Source organism: Papio anubis, chromosome 7 (genome assembly GCF_008728515.1).
Source record: "Papio anubis isolate 15944 chromosome 7, Panubis1.0, whole genome shotgun sequence".
NCBI lineage: Eukaryota > Metazoa > Chordata > Mammalia > Primates > Cercopithecidae > Papio > Papio anubis.
The window spans coordinates 10,076,349-10,100,888 of NC_044982.1; the positions used below are offsets into that span (position 1 = coordinate 10,076,349).

Here is a 24,540-nt window from a genome sequence, read left to right on the forward strand (position 1 = left end):
TGCAAGCCACTCAGTCCGTTTATCTAATCTCACACAGCAAGCCAGTATTTCCCTTGCCCTAAATCATCCCAGGACCAGGCCCCAGGCAACTAGAGACCACCCCTAAACTCAAACTAGCCAGTCCCGAATGGTTCACTGTGGCCTGTCTCGGCTTTCCCAAAGAAACCCCAACAACAGCTTTGATCTAGACCTTGCCCTTTGTTCTTGCTTCTGCCGCCTGACCAAACCTGGCATTTCCCATGTGCCCCCATCTCTAGGGAATCCTAAGCAGTAAATTATTTCAATGGCATTGACCTTTCCGTGTTACCATTCAGTTCCCTCCCTCAATTAAAATCCCACAGGTATTTCTTTTAGGGAAATAGAAAATAGGGACAATTTCTGGAAAGAGGGTAGTTTGCTAACAACAGATTAACATTCCAAATAGATTACGTCTTAGACGTGTTTGCACTGTGTCCAACAAAGAGAGGACAGCCCAGTGGCCTACGTTTAAGAGTTCTTGGTCACTTGACCTCTGTGCTTCCATTTCCTTATCTTACAGGCAGGTTTCGTTAATTCTGTTTTGGAGGCAGTGGAGTGAGAAGACCTGAGTTTTGTTTTTGTTTTTTTTTTGTTTTTTTTTTGTTTTTTGAGACAGAGTCTTGCTCTGTCGTAATCCCCCTACCATTTACTAGTGAGTGGACTTGCATACATCTCTGGGCTTTAGCTTTTGGATTGGGTAAACGTGGGTGTAATTCCTGCCTTGCAGGATTGTGAAAAGGTTCAATGAGTGCCCGGCACATGACAAATTGCACATGAAAAATTGCCAGTTGAGCTGAAATGTATCCAGCTGCCCCAGTGAGGGTGTTATGATTTAGCGCAGTTTGCAATGAGTGAATATTGCCTAGAAGTGATAAACATACATACACTGGACATACCTACCCAGATTCTAATAATCAACAATAAACTTTACTTTTTATTTTATTTTTTTAATTAATTTTTTTGAGACAGGTTCTTGCTCTGTTGCCCAGGCTGGAGTGCAGTGGTGCAATCAGGGCACCTGCAGCCTTGATTTCCCATGCTCAGGTGATTCTCCCACCTCAGCCTTCCAAGTAGCTGGGACTACAGGTGCATGCCACCACCCCGGCTAATTTTTTTGATTTTTTGTTTTTCTTTTTTTTAGTAGATATGAGGTCTCACTATGTTGCCCAGGCTGGTCTCTGACTCCTGAGCTCAAGAGATCCTCCCACCTTGACCTTCCAAAGTGCTGGGATTACAGGCACTGTGTCTGGCCAATCAACTTTAGTTTTTAACTTTTTCTGAGGCATTTGCCTAAATTAATGGGAAATCTGAGACAAACCATCCCTGTGGCATTTCATGCCTCTGCCATTGGCTTCACAGCCTACAGGCAAACAATAAATATCCATCCCCAAGGATGACTGCTATCTGGTGGCCTCAGTGCTTCCAGAAGCTTCTCTGCAAACTGTGTTGGACCAAGAGAAGGTAACAGACACAAGCTGCCTTCCTTGGGGACTCGATACCACTGAGCAGGCAGGCCCTTTTCAGTTACAGCCTTGTCCTAAGTTGCTGAAAATAGCTTTTCTTCTAGTGATCTTATGACCCAAAATGATTCCCTATGAATATACACCTCAAGCAAACTGACTGAAAACAACACTTGTTAACGTTTATAGGAAGGTGACAAGAAATGCCTGCTCAGTACTAAATAAATCCTGTTGTGTACGATAAATTGCTTATGCCTTGCTTTCAAGAGTACTTTGTGAAATCCTGTGTAAATATGTGATGGAATAAAACCGCTGTGGAGTTAAGAGTGAACTAAAAAGCTTTGGACCTGTGCAATCTCAAGTCAGAAGCTGAAGGTCTTGATGATGGCATGGTTAGCACCAAAACCAGGGCAGGGAAGGAGCCTACGTGACTCAGGAAGTCAAGCCATCAACAGATTTGCTACCTTTTGCTTTGTTACAGGAGAGAGCAGTGGAAGACAATGTTCCCACAGGGATTTCTATTCATTTCAGCAATTTAATATTCCTCATGTTTATCCCTCAGTGCATTCTCTAGTTTGCAAGTTTATGCTGGAGAATATCTTTTAATTTTTTTCCTAAAAAAAAAAATCCTACTTTATTAAACTCAAAAAGATTGTTTTGGCACAAAAGGGGTATCGGGGCTACTCTAGGCACATTGCCTATGGTGTAGCCCTGCTCCTTAAGGAGTAGTTTAAAAAAAAAAAAAAGAGGCTGGGCAAGGTGGCTCACGCTCGTAATCCCAGCACTTTGGGAGGCTAAGGCAGGTGGATCAACTAAGGCCAGGAGTTTGAGACCAGCCTGGACAACATGGTGAAAACCCGTCTCTATAAAAATACAAAAATTAGCTGGACATGGTGGCAGGCACCTGTAGTCCCAGCTACTAGGAGAAAAAAAAGAAAGAAAAAAGAGACAGATATCAGACAGCATTCTTCTTTTTTTTTGAGACAGAGTCCCTCTCTGTTGCCCAGGCTGGAGTGCTGTGGCGTGATCTCGGCTCACTGCAACCTCCGTCTCCTGGGTTCAAGTGATTCTCTTGCCTCAAGCTCCCGAGTAGCTGGGACTACAGGTGCACAGTACGACACCCAGCTAATTTTTGTAGTTTTACAAAATTACTTTTACCTTATCAGTGAATCTTCCTCCTCCTCTCCCTCCTCATCCTTCTCCCCCTTCTCCTCCCCCTTCTCATCCTCCCCCTCTTCCTTCCCTCCTCCCCCCTCATTTTACATTCTTTTAAATGTGATCTTGGGAAAATAAACTTACCAGGTATAATTAATTTATCAAAGGGAAACATTCTGCCTCTGACTTCATCTTCCTCCTCCTCATCTTCCTCTAAGAAAACAAAATATTCCTCATTGTGTTTATTAATATATTATTACCGTGGATCACAGCAAAAAAATCCAAATATCTTAAGTAGCAAGCACTAATGAAAACTAGCCATAAAGAGCACATGTATTTTTAGAAATAGTCTCACAAACTAAATGTACATTGATAGATGCATGGATAAAGAAAATGTGGTATAGACATCCAACAGAATACTATTCAACCTTTAAAAATAAGGAAATGGCTGGGCACCATGGCTCACACCTGTAATCCCAATAATTTGGGAGGGCAAGGCAGTAGGATCACCTGAAGCCAGGAGTTCAGAGATCAGCCTGGCAACAGAGTGAAACCTCCAGAAAAATTTTAAATTAGTTGGGTGTGCTCATGCACGCCTGTACTCCCAGCTACTCGGGAGACCGAGGCAGAAAAACCGCTTGAGCCCAGGAGGTAAAGGCTGCAGTAAACTGTGATCATATATATCACTGTGCTCCAGCCGAGTTGACGAATGGTCTGCTTTTTTTTTTTTTTTAAAGGAAATTCTGCTTTGTGCAACAACAAGGATGAACCTTGAGGACATTATGCTAAGTGAAATCAGTGACAGAAAGACAAATACTGCATGATTCCACTTAAATGGGGAACTTGAGTAGTCAAATTCAAAGAATGAAAGGGTGGGATGGTGGTTGCCAGGGGCTGGGGAGGGGAAAAACAAAAGTTACTAATCAACAGGCATGAAGTTTTAATCCGGAAAGATGCATAAGCTCTAGAGATCTGCTGAACAACCCAGTGCCTATAGCCAATGATAATGTATTGCACACTTAAAAACCTGTTCCGAGGGCAGATCTCATGTTAAGTGTTTGTGCCACAATACAATACAACAAAATTGTAAAAAATTTGTAAAAGGCTATGCACCTTGAGCCATCATCTGGGGGGGGGGAAAAAAAAAAAAAAAAAAAAAAGCTACCTAATGAAAGGCGAGCCAAGGCTCAAAAATAAAGTCTCTCTAGTTTTCTGTTTACTTTAATTGAGTGACTATTTCTCTGAACAATAAAGTTGCAACTTACCTGAATATAAATACTCAAAATAGAACACTCAAACTTACGATTGAACAGGTCTTTTGCTTGATCATAGGTCTTTGGGAATCCATCCAAAATGTAACCTTGATTCCTGCAAGGCATTGATTTTAGCTTTTCTTTCATAAATCTAATTATATATTGATCGTCTAGTTGACCTGATAAAAAAGCATATATGTATATATTACTGTGGGGTCACATTCTACGTAAGAGTTGTTTTAAAGTTATCTCAAAAATTGTTGTGTAGTCAAAGGTACTATTGGAAATCCCTATTTTGTTTTGCTTTGCTTTTTTTTTAACAGACGGGTTTCACTCTGTCGCCCAGGCTGGAATGCAGTGGTGTGGTCATAGCTAACTGCCGCCTCAGCCTCCCAGGCTCTGCAATCCTCCCACCCCAGCCTACCAAGTAGCTGGGACTATAGGCGCTTGCCACCACACCCAGCTGATTTTTAAATGTTTTATAGAGAAAGGGTCTCGCGATGTTGCCCAGGCTAGTCTTGTACTCCTGGCCTCCAGCAGTCCTCCCACCTCGGCCTCCCAAAATGCTGGGATTACATTTTGGCCCTTAAAGTAAAAAATATGTGATTTTGTATTTTGAACATGACGTGAATTCTAACGCACAATAATGTAGGAGAACCCAGTGAACTCGTCTGCAAGAAAGAGCATGGGCGAGTGCTGATGTCTGCACTTTCAAAATGTTCTGTAATCCCAATTTTTGGTGAAATTAATTGAGGAGCAGCAACTGGAGCAATGCAGAGAGCTCCCTGCAACCCCCCCGCAGGGTTTCTGTTTTGATATTACACCTCTGTAACCTTACTATACAATAATAAATGCTTCTGTTGTGAGAATTGTGAGATAGCATTCATGGATGTTGCTAGCACACGATTTACTAAAAGAAGGTGCTGGATTTGACTAACAATCAAACTTGACCTGACCCTCAAAGGCACTTTTCTCTGTAACGCTTCAGAAAAGAACATGGCTCCCTTCTCCCTGTCTTTTCCAGTTGGCATTTCTGACCTCAGCCCCACTGGACAGTTCCCTCTCAAGCCCTGACACTGGGTTCCTGGCACTGCTTGCGGAGGATGAGGAGGGAGGATTTTGTTCTAAAACCGGTACAGTGGTTTAACAACAACATGCTGCAACTCCACCACAATATTCATCTATCATTCCATCATAATTATCGAACAGCTACAATGTTCAAGACACAGCCCTATCCTTACCTTGCTTAATGTGTACATTATAGTAATGTAAGTTTGACAAGTTAGAGAACTTGATCTTCAAAGCTCTTGCCAGAGTTTGTACTACTCTTTTACCTTATCAGTGAGTCCTCCTCCTCCTCTCCCTCCTCATCCTTCTCCCCCTTCTCCTCCCCCTTCTCATCCTCCCCCTCCTCCTTCCCTCCTCCCCCCTCATTTTACATAATGTAAAATAAATAAGTTCAGGCTTCTTTTTATTACTCTATCAATGACAATAAACTGATCTAATTAAAACACCTCCCCCAGCAGTGGCTCACACCTATAATCTCAGCACTTTGGGAGGCCAAGGCGGGCTGATTACCTGAGGTTGGGAGTTCGAGACCAGCCTGACCAACATGGAGAAACCCCCATCTCTACTAAAAATACAAAATTAGCCGGGCGTGGTAGCACATGCCTGTAATCCCAGTTACTCGAGAGGCTGAGGCAGGAGAATCGCCTGAACCCGGGAGACGGAGGTTGCAGTGAGCCGAGATCGCACCATTGCACTCCAGCCTGGGCAGCAAGAGCGAAACTCTGTCTCAAAACAAAAAAACAAACAAAAAAAACACCTCTCCCTTCTTCTACCTTTCAGTGTCACACCACCCATAAGGCAGTAACACGTTCAGAAAATAACTGTGTCTTTCAGAAATTTAAATATTATGGCTAAGACAAAAAAAAATCTTAAGTAGTATTTAACATAATGAAATTCCTCCGAATGATTCTACGTTACTTCCCAGTAAGGTTCACAGGGGTGCCAAGAAATGAAGCCAGGCCGGGCGCGGTGGCTCAAGCCTGTAATCTCAGCACTTTGGGAGGCCAAGACAGGTGGATCACTAGGTCAGGAGATTGAGCCCATGCTGGCTAACCCGGTGAAACCCGTCTCTACTAAAAAACACAAAAAACTAGCCAGGCGAGGTGGCGGGCGCCTGTAGTCCCAGCTACTCCGGAGGCTGAGGCAGGAGAATGGAGTAAACCCGGAAGGCGGAGCTTGCAGTGAGCCGAGATCCGGCCACTGCACTCCAGCCTGGGTGGCAGAGCGAGACTCCATCTAAAAAAAAAAAAAAAAAAAAAAAAATGAAGCCAAATAAAAACATGTCAAGGGATTCACTAATATTCTAAGTCTGATTTTATTTAAGCTGTCTATTTTCTTTTTTGTTTGTTTGAGACAGAGTCTCACTCTGTTTCCCAGGCTGGAGTGCAGTGGTGCAATCTTGGCTCACTGCAACCTCTGCCTCCTGGGTTCAAGAGATTCTCATGCCTCAGCCTCCTGAATAGCTGGGATTACAGGTGTGCATTACCACACCTGGCTAATTTTATTTGTATTTTTTAGTAGAGACAGGGTTTTGCCATGCTGGTCAGGCTGGTTTCAAACTCCTGACCTCAGGTGATCCACCCGCCTCACCCTCCCAAAAGTGCTGGGATTACAGGAATGAGTAACCACACCCGGCCTAAGCAGTCTATTTTCATTTTTCAATGGCTTTGTTATTAAATTAAATGCACTTAATCTAGAAATCTAGCTGCAATTCCCTTCAATGCCTCCCTCAGTTTATTTCAGGCCCTGAGTTTAGCCATTCATTTCTGCTTGATTCCGAACGAAAGTGCTCAGTAATTAAGAAGGGACCTTCAGCAGCATTTTTTGGTAATTATGGGATGCTTAAGAGGCGTGACCCAGTACACAAAGGACCCAGCCCAAGTGCCTTTCTCTTGAGAAATGTGATCTCTTAGAGATAATCCGATGACCTTTGGCCAGGGTTCAGCTCTATGGCCGGCAACTGCGCTGTTTGAAAATGAATGAGCACAGCCCTCCTACATAGCTTTTAAAAACGTCATCCTTTTTCTAAAAAAACATTTGGCCGGGCGTGGTGGCTCACGCCTGTAATTCCAGCACTTTGGGAGGCCGACGGGGGCGGATCACGAGGTCAGGAGATCAAGACCATCCTGGCTAACATGGTAAAATCCTGTCTCTACTAAAAAATACAACAAAAATTAGCCGGGCTTGGTGGCGGGCACCTGTAGTCCCAGCTACTTGGGAGGCTGAGGCAGGAGAATGGTGTGAACCCGGGTGGCGGAGCTTGTAGTGAGCAGAGATCGTGCCACTGCACTCCAGCCTGGGCGACAGAGCGAGACTCTGTCTCAAAAAAAAAAACAAAAAAATTTAAATGTATCTTTCAAATACCAGTAATATTCAAAATGTTCATATTAACACATACTCATAATTACTAAAACATGTTTACAAATACAGAGCTGCTCCCCTGAGCAGTGGTGGGAATGTGAGGGAATGCATTTGGGATTACAGCTTGGCTTCTGTTCCCTCATCCCCAGGAAACTGCACTGTCATAACTGATGATGACCAAACAGCAAGTGGTGATTTCAGAAAGGAAAGAGTCCAACAGCTATGTATTTGTAGGAAATCTGCCTCATGGGAGAGATCACCCTTTCTTTTTTTTTTTTTTTTTGAGACAGGGTCTTACTCCTATCACTCAGGCTGGAGTGCAATGTCGGGATCTTGGCTTACTGCAACCTCAACCTCCTGGGCTCAGGTAATCCTAGTGCCCCACGCACCACCATGCCCAGCTAATGGTTTTTTTTTTTTTTTGTAGAGACAGGGTCTTGCTATGCTGCCCAGGCTGGTCTCAAACTCCTGGGCTCAGGCAATTTTCCTGCCTCAGACTCAGCCTCTCAAAGTGCTGGGATTACCGGCGTGAGCCACCGTATGTGACTTTCCTTTTTCTTTGTAGAAGCAGAAGCAGCAGTGTTCCACTTGGGTCCCAGTCTGACCTTGGTAAATAAATGTACCTCAGAACTAGAATTATCCATACAGCTATTCTTCAAGGTAATTAGAAATGAAACAAAATGAGTGGCTTTTTACTCAGTTCGCCAGGCAATGGGTAAAACTCCATTTTTTGCTGAGATACAGAAGTTTAAAAATTTACACTTACAGATTTCCTCAGTAATATTTTGAGTTGTTGGTTATTTGCTTTCAGTTGCATTTTTTATTGTGCATGCAGAATGTCCATTCCTGCCCGTGACTTTAGGTTCATTATAGGTTTATTTGGGTAGTATTAGAAAAAAAAATACTGTAGCCGGGCGCGGTGGCTCACGCTTGTAATCCCAGCACTTTGGGAGGCCGAGGCAGGTGGATCACCTGAGGTCGGGAGTTCAAGACCAGCCTGACCAACATGGAGAAACCCCGTCTCTACTAAAAATACAAAATTAGCCGGGGTGGTGGCACATGCCTATAATCCCAGCTACTCGGGAGGCTGAGGCAGGAGAATTGCTTGAACCCGGGAGGCGGAGGTTGCGGTGAGCCGAGATCGTGCCATTGCACTCCAGCCTGGGCAAAAAGAGCGAAACTCTGTCTCAAAAAAAAAAAAGAAAAAGAAAAAAAAAATACTGTAAATCAAGAGATACTCTCCAGCATTTTAATAAGGCCAAAACAAAGTTGGTGATCTAAAGGCTTATTAATGGTATGGAGTTTCTCCATGACTTTAGTGAAAAATGAGGTTTGTTTTCTATTAGGAAAATGGGCAGCTCTCTCCGGCTGTGTATTTTTCATGTTAATCCCCAAAGTTCACCAAATAGCTAATCATGAAGTATGTAGGCAGCTAATATCCCTCCAGGAACGGGCCAGGCGCTCACACCTGTAATCTCAGCACTTTGGGAGGGTGAGGCAGGAAGGTGGCTTGAGCTCAGGAGTTCGAGACCAGCCTAGGCAACATAGGGAGATCTCATCTCTATTAAAAATAAAAAACAAGGCCAGGTGTGGTGTCTTACGCCTGTAATCCCAGCACTTTGGGAGGCCAAGGCGGGTGGATCACGAGGTCAGGAGATCGAGACCATCCTGGCTAACACAGTGAAACCCCGTCTCTACTAAAAAATACAAAAAAAATTAGCCAGGCGTGGTGGCGGGCTCCTGTAATCCCAGCTACTCGGCAGGCTAAGGCAGGAGAATGATGTGAACCTGGGAGGCGGAGCTTGCAGTGAGTCAAGATCGTGCCACTGCACTCCAGCCTGGGTGACAGACGACTCCATCTCAAATAAAATAAAATAAATAATAAAAATAAAAATAGAAAACATTAGCCAGGCATGGTGGCTACTTGGGAGGCTGAGGTGGGCGGATTGTTTGAGTCCAGGAAAATAGGGTCTGCAGTGAGCTATGATTGCACCACTGTACTCCAGCCTGGGTGACAGAGCAAAATCCTAACCTCCCCCGCCAAAAAAAAAATTCCTCCAAGTATCATTCCTTCCTATGTTGTGTGTGTGTGTGTGTGTGTATATATATATATATATTTTTTTTTTGTGATGGAGTCTTGCTCTATTGTCCAGGCTAGAGTGCAGTGGCGTGATCTCTGCTCACTGCAACCTCTGCCTCCCGGGTTCAACCAATTCTCCTGCCTCAGCCTCCTGAGTAGTTGGGATTACAAGCACCTGCCACCGCACCTGGCTAATTTTTGTATTTTTAGTAGAGACAGGGTTTCATCATTTTGCCCAGGCTGGTCTCTAACTCCTCACCTTGTGATCCGCCTGCCTGGCCTCCCAAAGTGCTGGGAATACAGTCATGAGCCACTGTGCCCAGCCTCTTTGGTTTCTTTTACTCACCTACTTGAATACTTGGGTAAACCATTCACCAGTTTAATCCTTTTATTTTAATCCTTTTACATAAAATAATCTGAACTCTGACAAGTTTCATAAAAGCTTTTTGGCATTAATCTACTTTTAGTGTATTGATAAAAACAAAAACAAACATGATTTTCCTTTACTTTGACAAAGTAATATAATTTTTACCTTATCTGTATGGAATTCCAGAATTAATGTGGACATTGATTTATATGATGTTTGTATTTTTAGTCTTTTTTTTTTTTTTTTTAAGACCGGGTCGTCACTCTGTGGCCCAGGCTGGAGTGCAGTGGCGCCATCTCGGCTCACTGCAAGCTCCGCCTCCCAGGTTCTCACCATTCTCCTGCCTCAGCCTCCTGAGTAGCTGGGACTACAGGCACCTACCACCACGCCTGGCTAATTTTTTTGTATTTTTTAGTAGAGACAGGGTTTCGCTGTTTTAGCCAGGATAGTCTCAATCTCCTGATATCGTGATCCGCACACCTCGGCCTCCCAAAGTGCTGGGATTACAGGCGTAAGCCACTGCGCCCGGCCTTATTTTTAGGTCTTTAATACAGTGTTTCTGCCTCTCATTTGTAACTACTTGCATTATTCTTGAAAATTAGTAAACTCACTGAATTGTTGTGTAATAGTTGTTTAATTATTGCCTGTACAAATGTATATTAAGGTAAAATAAAACTGACAAAATATTTCTAGGGTACAGTTGGATCCGTACTAAGTGGCTTGTCAAGCTAGATACATCCTTAGTGGCTCTGGAGACTTGGTCATGAATATCCTTTGTCCTAACCAGAGTAACTCCATCTTGAATAAAGGCCAGATAAAGCCAAACCTGCTGGGTAACATTCCCAGGGGGTTGAGCACTTTTGGTCACAAGATGTTTATGGTTGAGGGACGGAGTTAATGATGCTAACTAACTAAAGACTGAGAACTTAAGGAAATGTCCTGATATTTCGAGAACAAAAAGCATTCTTAGTTTAAGAATAGGTTTTGCTTTAAATAGTACACTTGTAAATTCTCGCTGAAATCAATATTAACATAGCATACTTATGTTCTCAAGTAACATAAGAAACAATACTAATAGCCTGTCACAAGTTGATCATAAGCCTTTATAAAAAAGTACACTATTCTCTCATTCTCTCCTTTTTTTTTTTTTTTTTGGAGACAGGGTCTTGCTCTGTTACCCAGGCTGGAGTGCAGTGGTGCAATCTTGGCCACACTACAGCCTCGACCTCCTGGGCTCAAGGGCTAAAGCCATCGTCCTGTGTCCGCGCCCAAGTAGCTGGAACTACAGGCATGCACCACCACACCTGGCTATTTTTTTGTATTTTTTGTAGAGGTGGGGTCCTGCTATGTTGCCCAGGCTGGTCTGGAATTTCTTGCCTCAAGAGATCCTCCCACCTTGGCCTCCCAAAGTGCTGGTGTGAGCCACTGCACCTGGCCAAGTATACTGTTCTTAACAACCTATACAATCAAGCACTGTTTATAGTATGGCCTTCCTCCTCATGCTTTCTGAAGACGCCCTACTCTGTGACAGAGCAGCTTTCAATAAACTCTCTCTTCTCACTATGGGGCGTTCCTTCTCTTGTTTTCTGAGGACACCCTACTCTGTAATAGGATAGTCTCTAATAAACTATCTTCACTTCACTATACTCTGCGGCTCACTCTCAATTTTTTCCAGCGTGAGATCTAAGAACCTGCTCCTGGGATCTAGGATGAGATCCCCTTTCTGGTAACATTGCGCCAGGATTGAATTCTCAGTGACTGTAATGCAGCCATGTCCAGGCTTCCATGGACACAGACCGTTCGGTGGTGATTCCCACCCTTCCCTGTTATTGGTGATACTGTACTCTGTGTAAGTTTTTAGAGTTTACAGTGCAATTTCATTCATGTTCCCTTGGTTATCATTATGTTATCCTCAGTTAATCCTCCAAGCTGGTGGATTTATTCTGTCTTCTCCTCTCCTCTTTTTTTTTTTTTTTTTTTGAGACAGAGTCTCGCTTTGTCGCCCAGGCTGGAGTGCAGTGGCACGATCTCGGCTCACTGCAAGATCCACCTCTCAGGTTCACACCATTCTCCTGCCTCAGCCTCCTGAGTACCTGGGACTACAGGCACCCACCACCACGCCCGGCTAATTTTTTTGTATTTTTAGCAGAGACGGGGTTCCACTGTGTTAGCCAGGATGGTCTCGATCTCCTGACCTCGTGATCCGCCTGCCTCGGCCTCCCAAAGTGCTGGGATTACAGGCGTGAGCCACCGTGCCCGGCTCCTCTCCCTTATTATTATTATTTTCTTTAACACAGGATGAAACAGGTTCAGAGAGAGGCAGTGACTGGTCTGAAGTGAGGAACTAAGCAAGTGGTCAAGCCATGCTCTGTGACTTCCAAGTGCATTCTTCATCTTCTTGTTTAATAAAGTCTTGTGGAAGATAGTATGTGAAACAGTGAGTCTCAATAGCAGAAAAGAACGCAATGTTAATTCATGAGTCATGGTTCTGATTAGACTTCCACTGCCAAAGTTAACTGTTTTTTGTTTGTTTGTTTGTTTGTTTGTTTTTTGAGGCCGAGTCTCACCTTGTCGCTCAGGCTGGATTGCAGTGGCACAATCTCAGCCCACTGCAACCTCTGCCTCTAGGGTTCAACTTGCCTCAGCCTTCCAAGTAGCTGGGATTACAAGTGTCCGCCACCACACCCAGCTAATTTTTTGTATCTTTAGTAGAGACGGGTTTCACCATGTTGGCCAGGCTGGTCTTGAACTCCTGACCTTGTGATCCGCCCTCCTTGGCCTCCCAAAGTACTGGGATTATAGGCGTGAGCCACCATGCCCGGTCAACGTTAACTGTTTTAAGAAACTTTGCCTTGATTACAGTAATATGTGTTTTGTTTTTAAAAAAATTAGAGGCCGGGCGCAGTGGCTCAAGCCTGTAATCCCAGCACTTTGGGAGGCCGAGACGGGCGGATCACGAGGTCAGGAGATCGAGACCATCCTGGCTAACACGGTGAAACCCCGTCTCTACTTAAAAAAAAAAAAATACAAAAAACTAGCCGGGCGAGGCGGCGGGCGCCTGTAGTCCCAGCTACTCGGGAGGCTGAGGCAGGAGAATGGCGTGAACCCGGGAGGCGGAGCTTGCAGTGAGCTGAGATCCGGCCACTGCACTTCAGCCTGGGCACAGAGCGAGACTCCGTCTCAAAAAAAAAAAAATAAAAATAAAAAAATAAAAAATTAAAAATAAAAAAATAAATAAATAAATAAATTAGATAGCTGCAAGCCAAGATTTTACAATGACCCATGTACAGTAGAGACATCAAGTTGGTACATTTACAGACTTTTCTTCCCCTTTTTATTTTCAAACTCAGAGAAAAGTTGAAAGACTAGTCCAGTGATCACCAGGAATCCTACCAACTAGATCCAGTAATTTCACAATGCTTTTGAAATATGTAAAGTGAACACAACATCTGTAATTAGCACACTCTATGGTGTAACAAAGCCCTTATTTTGCTGCACCGTCAGGGGCCGATGGGAGTGGAGTTGGGACATGGAGGGGTCTCACTGTGGGACTGGGAAACTCATTTTGCTAGAATCATTGGAATCATGTGATAACAAATGCAGCCATGTGAGGGAAAAGTGAGCTGACCTCAGTGCCATGGGTTCAAAGGTCTTGTTTTGTTCAAACATAGGTCAGGTCTATGTTTTCGTCTCAGGTAAATATGGATCGGAGGGATTTTTGGACACACCTGAGAAAGTGAAAAGGAATTGAATGATTCCAATCTTGTAGGAAGTGGGGGAGCGGAGAGTCACATGTGGGAGAGCAGCTTCCACGGATGCTGGCTGTTCTAAAGACTTATCTTCCCCACACGACCACTTCTTCTGCCCCCTCCCAGGGCCCTTCCTACATCTCTCTTGACAGAGGCTGCTGAACCTGTTTGGCCTCTCACCTCTGGGGGAAGAACTGAGTGCAAGGACAGGCCCTTCAGGAGCCTGGGGGCTGAGTGCGAGGACAGGCCCTTCAGGAGCCTGGGGGCCTCAGTGAGTGTTCTCAGCTGGGCACTGTCTCTGCTCTAATTCTTGTTCCATGTGGTCACCTCCCCAAGCATGAAAAGAGCTCAGTTGGTACTTAACTGTTAGGTTAAGCCTTGGATAAGATTTTTGGGCCCTTGCAAAGGCCAATTATATAGGCCTCTGTTGATAAATAATGTTCAGGCAAGCACAGTGGCTCACACCTGTAATCCCAGCACTTTGGGAGGCCAAGGTGTGCAGATCACTTGAGGCCAGGAGTTCAAGACCAGCCTGGCCAACATGGCGAAACCCCATCTCAACCAAAAATACAAAAAATTAGCTGGGTGTGGTGGTGCGTGCCTGTAATCCCAGCTACTCAGGAGGCTGAGAATTGCTTGAAGCCAGGAGGCGGAGGTTACGGTGAGCTGAGATCACACCACTGCACTCCAGCCTGGGTGACAGAGTGAGACTCATTCTCAAAAATAAATAAATAAGTAGATAAATAAATAAAGTTCAATGTTTGCTGAGTCCTGTTAGCCTGATTATTAGACATTCTTGTCTCTCCTTAGGGGCTGGCATAGTTCCTTGCTCCTGGCGCCCTGTTTCTAGCCTTACCTCCCAGCTGTAAGCTTTACTTACACATGGCCATGTACACTGTGGCTTCCTAAAACTCCCAGCCCCACACCCGTCAATGTGGCCCTGACAGATTTCCATCCACAGATGTCCTCACAATGGAATGTCTTGTTTTTTGCCACCTCACCCAAAAGGTGAGCATCAGAACTCTGCTAGACTCTTTTTTGTAGGCATGGGGGGTCTTGCTATGTCACCCAGGCTGACCTCAAACAATCTTCCCACCTTGACCTCTCAAAGTACTGGAAATACAGCATGAGACTCGTGCCCAACTCCACTCTTTTAGACTCTCTAAAACCAAAATAGTGATCCCCAAATGCCTTATGGGAAGGCACAGGCAACGTTATACCCCCAAGCATTCATCTGTGCACTCCTTTCCCCTCTGGGAAATCTCTGTGGAATTCCAGATGCCATTTCCTTCTGGTGCAGCTCACAAGGAAGCAGAAACCAAGACTCAGATGATGGGCTGCTTTCAGCGGACACTTGGTGTTTGCATACGAAACCACCTCTCCATCCTAGAAAACTAGGTTGATCTGGTAGAGGGGAGGAGGAGAGAGGTTCAGGGCTAACCTGGCCTTCAGGGAAAGGGTCGGGGGACTAGAGACCTCGATGGAAGTGGGCAGTGACAAACATAAGGAACCAGGACCAGGGACCAGAGCAAACCCTCCTCAAGCTGGCCAATGGCAAATAGCCCCCGGACAGTCGCTGGTTCCCTGAGTGGAATGTGGGTGACGTGGACACCTGGTAGGTAATAGGATGAAGTTAGGAGAGGGAAACTAGGTCTCCAACCCAGGTGGAGGTGAGTAACTGGGAAGAGGGCAACCTCTGGGACAAAGGGGTGGAGAACCAGAAGACCAGTGATGGCTATGGAGGCAGTCAAGAGCCATGCCCCAGCGGTGCAGTGGGCAGTTCTCAGTGGGAGAATCTCAAGAGCCCCTGAGAGATGACGAAGGAGCAGTGAGCATGCCGTCTGTCATCCAATGCCAACTTACATCTGAGTTGGCCACATCCGTCCCTGTCCTTCTCCCGTCCTTGATCCCTGGAGGATCAGAAATGGCCACCAGCAAGAAGGGAGGAGGAAGGAAGAGGAGAGAAAATAAAGGTGATTGAGAAGTCGGCAAGAGGAGAAACTGCATTAGATGAGTCTGAAGGCAAGATACTACAATAACCAGATGATGGAGGATCTCAACTGTCCAAGTGTAAAAATGAAGAAATGGCTTTATTTTTCTAATAACTGCTACTGACTGCTTTCCTGCAGGTAGCAAGATTCCTTAGAGACCTCTCAGCTCAAAACCCACTTTGTAATTATTTGATTGGAACAGACTTCCTAAAGCATGAATAAACAAAGGGACTACTCACTATCTAAGAGTTGCAATGAAACCAGCCTGAAATTCTATCCAAGGGAAAGAGCAAATCCAGTCTGAGTTTAAAGCAACACCTTACTGTGATTACTTTGTTCAGCAAACTGGTTACAATTAATTACTAAGCGAGTAAGAATAAGTTTCCATTTATTTATACATCTTCCTGTATTACTTATTGGCCCATTTCATTAATCAATTTTTTTCTTTTCTTTTTTTTTTTTGAGAGGGAGTCTCACTCTGCTGCCCAGGCTAGAGTGCGGTGGCGCGATCTTGGCTCCCTGCAACCTCTGCCACCTAGGTTCAAGCGATTCTCCTGCCTCAGCCTTCCAAGTAGCTAGGATTACAGGTGCCTAACACCGTGCCTGGCTAATTTTTGTAGTTTTAGTAGAGATGGGTTTCATCATCTTGGCCTGGCTGATTTTGAACTCCTGACCTCGTGAGCCACCGCGCCTGGCCTCATCCATTTTTTTCTATTAAGGATTTCATAACTCTCTTATCAATTTGCCTGAACATTTTCTATATTAAGGATATTAATTTATCATGGCAGTGGCAATATTTTTTCTTGGTTTGTCCAATTTATGAACACGTGTGATTTTTTTTTTTTCTTCTTTTTTTTTTTGAGACGGAGTCTTGCTCTGTCACCCAGGCTGGAGTGCCATGGCACGATCTCGGCTCACTGCAGCCTCCACCTCCCGGGTTCAAGTGATTCTCCTGCTTCACCCTCCCGAGTAGCTAGGATTACAGGCACGTGCCACCACGCCAGGCTAATTTTTGTATTTTTAGTAGAGGCGGGTTTTCACCATGTTGGCCAGGCTGGTCTCAAACTCCTGACCTCAGGTGATCCATCCACCTTGGCTTCCCAAAGTGTGGGGATTACGGGTGTGAGCCACCTCACCCAGCCGATTTTTTTTTCTTTTTAACTTAGGAAGTTCTTCCCCATCCTACCAACAGATCATCACCAAAATGTTAACAATGAGATTATGAAGGAATTTTTTTTTGTTATAATTTCTGTACTTTACTTTTTTCTTTTTTTTTTTTTTTTGTCGAGACAGGATCTTACTCTGTCACCCAGGCTGGAGTGCAAGGGCACAATCATGGCTTACTACAGCTTCAACCTCCTGGGTGCAAGTGATCCTCCTGCCTCAACCTCCCAATAGCTGGGACTACGGGCACATGCCACCATGCCCAGCTAATTATTTTTTTTGAGACAGAGTTTCACTCTTGTTACCCAGGCTGGAGTGCAATGGCATGAACTTGGCTCACTGCAACCTCCGCCTCCCAGGTTCAAGCGATTGTCCTGCCTCAGCCTCCTGAGTAGCTGGGACTACAGGTGTGCGGCACCATACCTGGCTAATTTTTTGTATTTTTAGTAGAGATGGGGTTTCACCATGTTGGCTAGGCTGGTCTCAAACTCATGACCTCAGGTGATCCACCTGCCTCAGCCTCCCAAAGTGCTGGAATTACAGGCATGAGCCACTGCACCTGGCCTTGCCTAGCTAATTTTTTTTTTTTTTTTTTGTAGAGATGGGGTTTCACCATGCTGCTCAGGCTAGTCTCAAACTCCTGGCCTTAAGTGATCCTCCCACCTCAGACTCCCAAAGTGCTGGGATTACAGGCATAAGCCATGCCGCCTGTACTTCACCATCTTAATAGTAAACAGTCTTTTATTTCTCTTTCTTTTTGTAAACAGTCTTTTATAACCAGATTTTAAAAAGTAGCCACTCTTCACAAGAGCGGCGCGGCTCTCTGCTGGGTGTGCATTACCTGCGTTCTGCTCCATGCTCTCCTTGATGCCATCTAGGAGCTCCTGTGCATCTTCCACATTCTCCTCCTCCTCTTCCTCTTCGACTTCTTCTTCTCCTTCCCCTATATCCTTAGGGGCAACAATGGTCTCCTGCATACCACAGGGATATTCACATTGGATGATGCCCCACATTGATTGGCTACTCACAAATCAGCTGGCAGGTGATCCTGGAAAAAGCTTGGGACCCAAATAGGACATGTACCCTATGACAGCTGTCATGCAAAATTTTGCAGGATGCGCATATCCACAAAGACACATGAGATCCTTGAGGTTTTTCTTAACAGCATATTTAAGAGATTAGTATATTTTTGTGCTAATGCCAGAACTGCTTGAGTCAACATTTTTCTAATGTGTTATTCTAAGGTATTGGGTTGTATCTTCCTTGAAGGAACCACATGTTGTAGAAATCAAGACTTTTAATAATCATTTATGAAAACTACCTCAGTATCAGCCATTTCCAATAAAATGATAAAAAGCAGTTTATAAATAAAGTTTGATAATACCCTGAGAAACATACAACACGAATAAAACACCTAAAAGTGTTCCAGGCAACAGAGAGAACACAAGCTACACTTTGAACCGCAGCTGGAGGCAGACTGCATTTCAAGGCCAACCCATGGAAGCTGCTTCCATCTCAGAGGAAAGCCCTGTAGGGTTCTGTGTTTTCATAACTGGGGGCACCAACAAAATTCAATGAAAATAACATCTCCTGTTTACTGACATATAAAATCAGTTGCTTATTATAAAACTAAAAAAAGCATTTCTAAAATGTCAAAATTCCCAATAAAGTAGTTAAAAGCCATTTCAGGCTGGGCGTGGTGGCTCACACTTGTAATCCCAGCACTTTGGGAGGCCAAGGCGGGAGGATCACCTGAGTTCAGGAGTGTTCTAGACCAGCCTGGCCAACATGGTGAAACCCCGTCTCTACTACAAATACAAAAATTAGTCAGGCATGGTGGCACGTGCCTGTAATCCCAGCCACTTGGGAGGCTGAGGCAGGAGAACTGCTTGAACCCGGGAGGCGGAGGTTGCAGTAAGCCGAGATCATACCACTGCACTACAGCCTGGGCAATAAAGTGAGACTCCATCCCCCCCCGCCAAAAAAAAGCTATTTTACAAGATGGCTCTGAAGGTAAAGAAGGAAGATCCTTTCTTTCCCTAAGCCAAAGCAAAAGCAAAAGCTTTGAAGATCAAGAAGGCAGTGCTGAAAGGTGTCCACAGCCACAGAGAAAAGAAGATCTGCACGTCATCTACCTTCTGGTGTCCCAGGACACTGTGGCTCCAGGGGCAGCCCCGATATCATCCGAAGAGTGTCCTCAGGAGAAACCAGCGTGACCACTGTGCCATCATCAACTAACTTCCCCCGGCCTCTGAGTTGGCCACGAAGAAGAGAGGAGACAAACACACACTTGTACTCAATGCGGATGCCAAAGCCAGAAAGCGCCACATCCAACAGGCTGTGAAGAAGCTCCCTGATGCCAGTGTGGCCAAGGTCAACACTCTGCTCAGGCCTGAGGGGGAAGAGAAGCCAGATGTTCCCCTGGCTACTGATTAGGACGCCTCGGATGTTGCCAACAAAATTGGGATCATCTAAACTGCGTCCGGCTGGCTAATTCGAATAATATACATATTTTCACCCTAAGAACAATACAGTAATTAATTAAAATGCCCAGGAAAATAGTTTAAAGTGTTACCAGTTTTGCTATGGCTTCAGAAATAACATCCTTCAGCTGGATGTGATGCAGTTTGTAGTACTTGGCCAATTCTTCAGCAATACTGGATTTCCCCACAGCAGGGGGACCGAGAATGCAGATCTTGACTGGCTGAAAGAGGAGAGAGTAAGGAACATAGGGCAAGCTATGAATGATCTGTAGCTAGACACAGTGGTTTTCTATTTCAGGGGAGTGCTTTTTTTTTTTTTTTTTTTTTGAGACAGAGTCCAGTTGCTCAGGCTGGAGTGCAGTGGTGTGCATCATCTCGCTTACTGCAACCTCCACCTCCCAGGTTCAAGCGATTCTCGCCTCAGCCTCCTGAGTAGCTGAGACTACATGTGCGCACCACCATGCCTGGCTAATTTTTGTATTCTTTGTAGAGATGGGTTTTCTCCATGTTGGTCAAGCTGGTCTCGAACTCCTGGCCTCACATGATCTACCCACCTCGGCTTCCCAAAGTGCTGGGATTATAGGCATGAGCCACTGTGTCCAGCTGGGAGTGTCTTTTGAAAACAAAGTCTCTGGACCCTGCAGGCTAACTGTCACTCTTCTGTGGAGACTCCAGAGCCACGCCTCCACCCCCACCACCACCACGGTGGCTGCCATGTCATCCCTAAAGCATCTGCCCCCTGGTCAGACAGTTCATGTTCTGGTTCATGTCCATTCATTCAGTAGGTATTCAATAGGCACCAACTACGTGGGCTGATCTGGGGCTGGTGGATAGGACCACGTAAGAAGATGTGTCAGGAACAACTCAAATCACTAAAGAGTAAGTGCTCAGGAATTACATGCTGCCAGTTTCACAAGACAGTGCACAGTACAGGGCATTTTGCTACCTTTGTAACAGTAACAAAGCAAAGAATTTCTGGTTCAGTGTGCAAGGAGCCTAATTTACTGCCTGAATACTATTTCTGTACTGAATTTGGTCTTTAATTATTAGTTTTGTTTTGTTTTGTATTGAGATAGGCGCTCCCTCTGTTGCCCAGGCTGGTGTGTAGTGGTGCGATCACAGCTCACTGCAGCCTCAAACTCCTGGGCTCAAACTATCCTCTCAGCTCAGCCTCACAAGTATCTGGGACTACAGATGCACACCACCATGTCCATCTAATTTTTATACTTTCTGTAGAGATGAGATCTCACTGTGTGGCTCAGGCTGGTCCCAAACTCCTGCACTTAAGCAATCCTCCTGCCTCGGCCTCCCAAAGTGTTGGGTTTACAGGTGTGTGCCACTGCACCTGGCTTGGTCTTTAATTATTATTATTATTATTATTATTTTGAGACAGAGTTTCACTCTTATTGCCCAAACTGGAGTGCAATGGCATAATCTCGGCTCACTGCAAGCTCCGCCTCCCAGGTTCAAGCGATTGTCCTGCCTTAGCCTCCTGAGTAGCTGGGATTACAGGTGCACGCCACCACACTCAGCTAATTTTTTGTATTTTTAGTAGAAATGGGGTTTCACCATGTTAACCAGGCTGGTCTTGAACTCCTGACCTCAGGTGATCCACCCACCTCAACCTCCCAAAGTGCTAGGATTACAAGTGTGAGCCACCACGCTTAGCCAATTATTTTTAGCACAGTTAATTTATTCTAATTTTTAGGCCAGGCATCGTGGCTCATGCCTGTAATCCCAGCAGTTTAGGAGGCTGAGGCAAGAGGATCCCTGGAGCCCAGGAGTTCGAGGCCAGCCTGAGCAATATAGGGAGGTCCCCGTCTCTACAAAAAACGAGGCCAGTTTCAGCAATATAGTGAGATCCCCGTCTCTACAAAAAAAAAAAAAAATTTTTTTTAATATTGGCTGGGCATAGTCACATGTGCCTGTGGTCCCAGCTACTTGGGGGCCCAGGCTGAGGCAGGAGGAGTGCTTAAGCCCAGGAGGTCTAGGCTGCAGTGAGTCGCAGTCACACCACTGCCCTCCAAGCTGGGCAACAGAGCAACACCCTGTCTCAATTTTTTAAACATTTATTCTAATTTTTAAAAAACATACTCATTAAAAAAAAACACCATTTATCCTGCTGATAAATTTGATTGAATGCTAAAGAAGCCCTGTGGTGTTCCTAATCAGTGAGTAAATATTCATTTCTAACAGAGGTCAAAATACCAGTAATATATAGTTATTTATTTCAAAAAGATCCAAACAGTTGTGAAACTGAGGGCCCGTATTTTGCAAGGTAAATTTTGGAATTGTGCTCATGAAAAGGATTTCCATTGGTAGAGTGTCCGTATGCTTACAGATTATATAATTTCATCCACCGAGTTGGTTATTATCATTACTACCATTTGACAGGCGAGGAAACCAAGACGGTGAAGGAAGTAGGCAGCACACAGGATGGTTCTGGTGAAGAGTGTGACCCCTTTGGATAGGGATGATGGATGGTTCTGGAGAGGGGCACTATCCCACCGGATAGGGATGATGGGTGGTTCTGGAGAGGAGCACTATCCCACCGGATAGGGATGATGGATGGTTCTGGTGAGGAGCACGGTCCTGTCAGATAGGGATGATGGATGGTTCTGGTGAGGAACGCAGTCCTGTCGGATAGGGATGATGGATGGTTCTGGTGAGGAACGCGGTCCTGTTGGATAGGGTTGATGGGTGGTTCTCGTGAGCAGTGTGACCCCGTCGGATAGGGATGATGAATAGTTCTGGTGAGGAGTGCTGTCCCATCGGACAAGGATGATGGATGGTTCTGGTGAGGAGTGTGACCCCTTCGGATAGGGATGATGGATGGTTCTGGTGAGAAGTGTGACCCCGTCAGATAGGCATGATGAATGGTTCTGGTGAGGAGTGCTGTCCCATCGGATAGGGAGGATGGATGGTTCTGGTGAGTACAGTCCTGTCGGATAGGGATGATGGATGTTTCTGGTGAGGAGTGCGGCCCCGTCGGATAGGGAGGATGGATGGTTCTGGTGAGGAGCGTGGTCCCATCGGATAGGGAGGATGGATGGTTCTGGTGAGTGCAGTCCTGTTGGATAGGGATGATGGATGTTTCTGGTGAAGAGCACGGTCCCGTCGGATAGGGAGGATGGATGGTTCTCGTGAGGAGTGTGACCCCGTCAGATAGGGATGATGGATGGTTCTGGTGAGGAACGCAGTCCTGTCGGACAGGGATGACGGATGGTTCTGGTGAGGGGTGGGGCCCCGTCGGATAGGGATGACGGATGGTTCTGGTGAGGGGTGGGGCCCCGTCGGATAGGGATGACGGATGGTTCTGGTGAGGGGTGGGGCCCCGTTGGATAGGGAGTATGGATGGTACTGGTGAGGAGTGAGGCCCCATCGGATAGGGAGGATGGCAGGCAGCGGAAGGAGGCAGTTCCGGAGCTGAGTCCTGATGAGCCGGGCTGGGTCCCTGGAGAGATGCAGTGCATTCACCAAGGCCTGAGATCCGGCTGTCAACTGAGCAAGTTCAGGTGTCTTATTTGTCCACGGACCAAGAGTGGGTCCTTTCTCCTGGCGTAGGCTCACTTTATCCGGGTGTAAAACCAGGATGCCAATCCATTCATTTATTTACAGTGAGAAGTATGACTGCCACTGAATCAAATGACTGCCACTGAATCACACACTCCAAGTCCACATGTTTGGTACATTTACTCCCTTCAAGCCGACGGACACTGGGAGCCAAGTCTTCCAGGGCTGCTTGATGAGCTTTGATGAGAACAAGGGAAGCAGGATGAACTGACTGGAGGCAATGGGTCAAGGTGGCTTGATGCATCTGTCTCTGAAGCAGCAATGACTTTTCCTTGCTAAAGGAACTGCGATTACGCAAGTGCATGACTTGAGACTCCATCTTTTGGGGATGTCTCTGGGTGACACCTGTGGGTCTACACTGGCCTCGGTAGTGTTTCCTGTGGCTAACTGCCCCTAGGGACAGACATATTCTATTTAGTTTTTAGATATACTATTCCTTCTATCATGTTCTTGTCCAGTCTTGCTCATCAGGAACCATACGGTCTCTTCAAAACTGTCTTGTCATATTTCTACTCTGTGTGTTGTTGTTACGGTTGACCTAGAGAGGACATTAGTCTAACCTCTGAGGTTGGGTTGGTGTATATCTCAGGATAACCTCCCAGTACAGCCACCATGAGGATCTTAGATGCTTAAAGGGATCATTATTTCTTTTGCTAAGTGATACATGTTTTGCTTATTCTTAACTAGACATGTTTTTCTCCCAAGAGAATATGGTTCTAAGGATATGACGGTGACACTATACTTGCTTATGTAGAGCGTTCCCTTCAACAGTGATAATTATGATTATGATGACACCTGTTACTCACATAGGCCGTTTTACAGTTTTCAAAACACTTTCTTGTGTATGACCTACGTTTGTCTTTAGAATGTTTCCCTGGGCGGCCAGGCGCGGTGGCTCAAGCCTGTAATCCCAGCACTTTGGGAGGCCGAGACAGGTGGATCACGAGGTCAGGAGATTGAGACCATCCTGGCGAACACGGTGAAACCCCGTCTCTACTAAAAAATACAAAAAACTAGCCGGGCGAGATGGCGGGCGCCTGTAGTCCCAGCTACTCAGGAGGCTGAGGCAGGAGAATGGCGTGAACCCGGGAGGCGGAGCTTGCAGTGAGCTGAGATCCGGCCACTGCACTCCAGCCTGGGCGGCAAAGTGAGACTCCGTCTCAAAAAAAAAAAAAAAAAAAAAAAAGAATGTTTCCCTGGGATCCAGCCAAAGCACAGGTGCTTCATTGATCTGATTTCAGAGAGCCAAGTACGGCGGCCCTGCAGTTAGACGTGGACATTCCAGTTACGTCTGCGTCCTACCTAGTTTGAATCTCTGACTAGCTGTGTGACCTTGAAAAAGTTGCTACCTACTCAGGAGGCTGAGGCAGGAGGATCACTTGAACCCTGGAGGCAGAGGTTGAAGTGAGCCGAGACCATGCCACTGTCCTCCAGCCTGGGCTATGGAGCGAGACTCTGTCTCAAAAAAAGAAAAAAAAGAAAGAAAGAAAAAGAAAAAGTTGCTGCAGCCAGGCACGGTGGCTCAAACCTGTAATCCCAGCACTATGGGAGGCCAATGCAGGCAGATTGCTTGAGGCCAGGAGTTCAAAATCAGCCTGGTCCACATGGTAAAACCCCATCTCTACTAAAATTACAAAAATTAGCCAGATGTGGTAGTGCACGCCTATAATCTCAGGTACTACTCAGGAGGCTGAGGCATGAGAATTACTTCAACCCAGGAGGCAAAGGTTGCTGTGAGCCGAGATCATACTGCAGGACTCCAGCCTGGGCAACAGAGTGAGACTCTGTCTAAAAAAGAAAAAGAAAAAGAAAAAAAAA

The 24,540-nt window shown here is 45.6% G+C and overlaps 1 protein-coding gene and 1 long non-coding RNA gene across 5 annotated transcripts in view; one reads left to right on the plus strand and one right to left on the minus strand.

The window, feature by feature from the left end:
• The window catches only part of AK7 (adenylate kinase 7), a 96,084-nt gene that overhangs the window by 13,337 nt on the left and 58,207 nt on the right, over window positions 1-24,540 (minus strand). For all 4 annotated transcript variants that reach the window (XM_009212219.4, XM_009212220.3, XM_009212221.4 and 1 more), the window contains 4 exons: window positions 19,242-19,370; window positions 17,508-17,637; window positions 3,937-4,065; window positions 2,778-2,846 (listed from right to left, as the gene is read on the minus strand). In XM_009212219.4, coding sequence (XP_009210483.1) covers window positions 2,778-2,846; window positions 3,937-4,065; window positions 17,508-17,637; window positions 19,242-19,370 — 457 coding nt within the window. The remainder of the gene's footprint in view (window positions 1-2,777; window positions 2,847-3,936; window positions 4,066-17,507; window positions 17,638-19,241; window positions 19,371-24,540) is intronic.
• On the plus strand, window positions 7,651-12,370 carry LOC103886471. Its single transcript, XR_650091.3, has 3 exons — window positions 7,651-7,682; window positions 7,881-7,975; window positions 12,060-12,370. It is a non-coding gene; the product is annotated as an uncharacterized LOC103886471 (long non-coding RNA).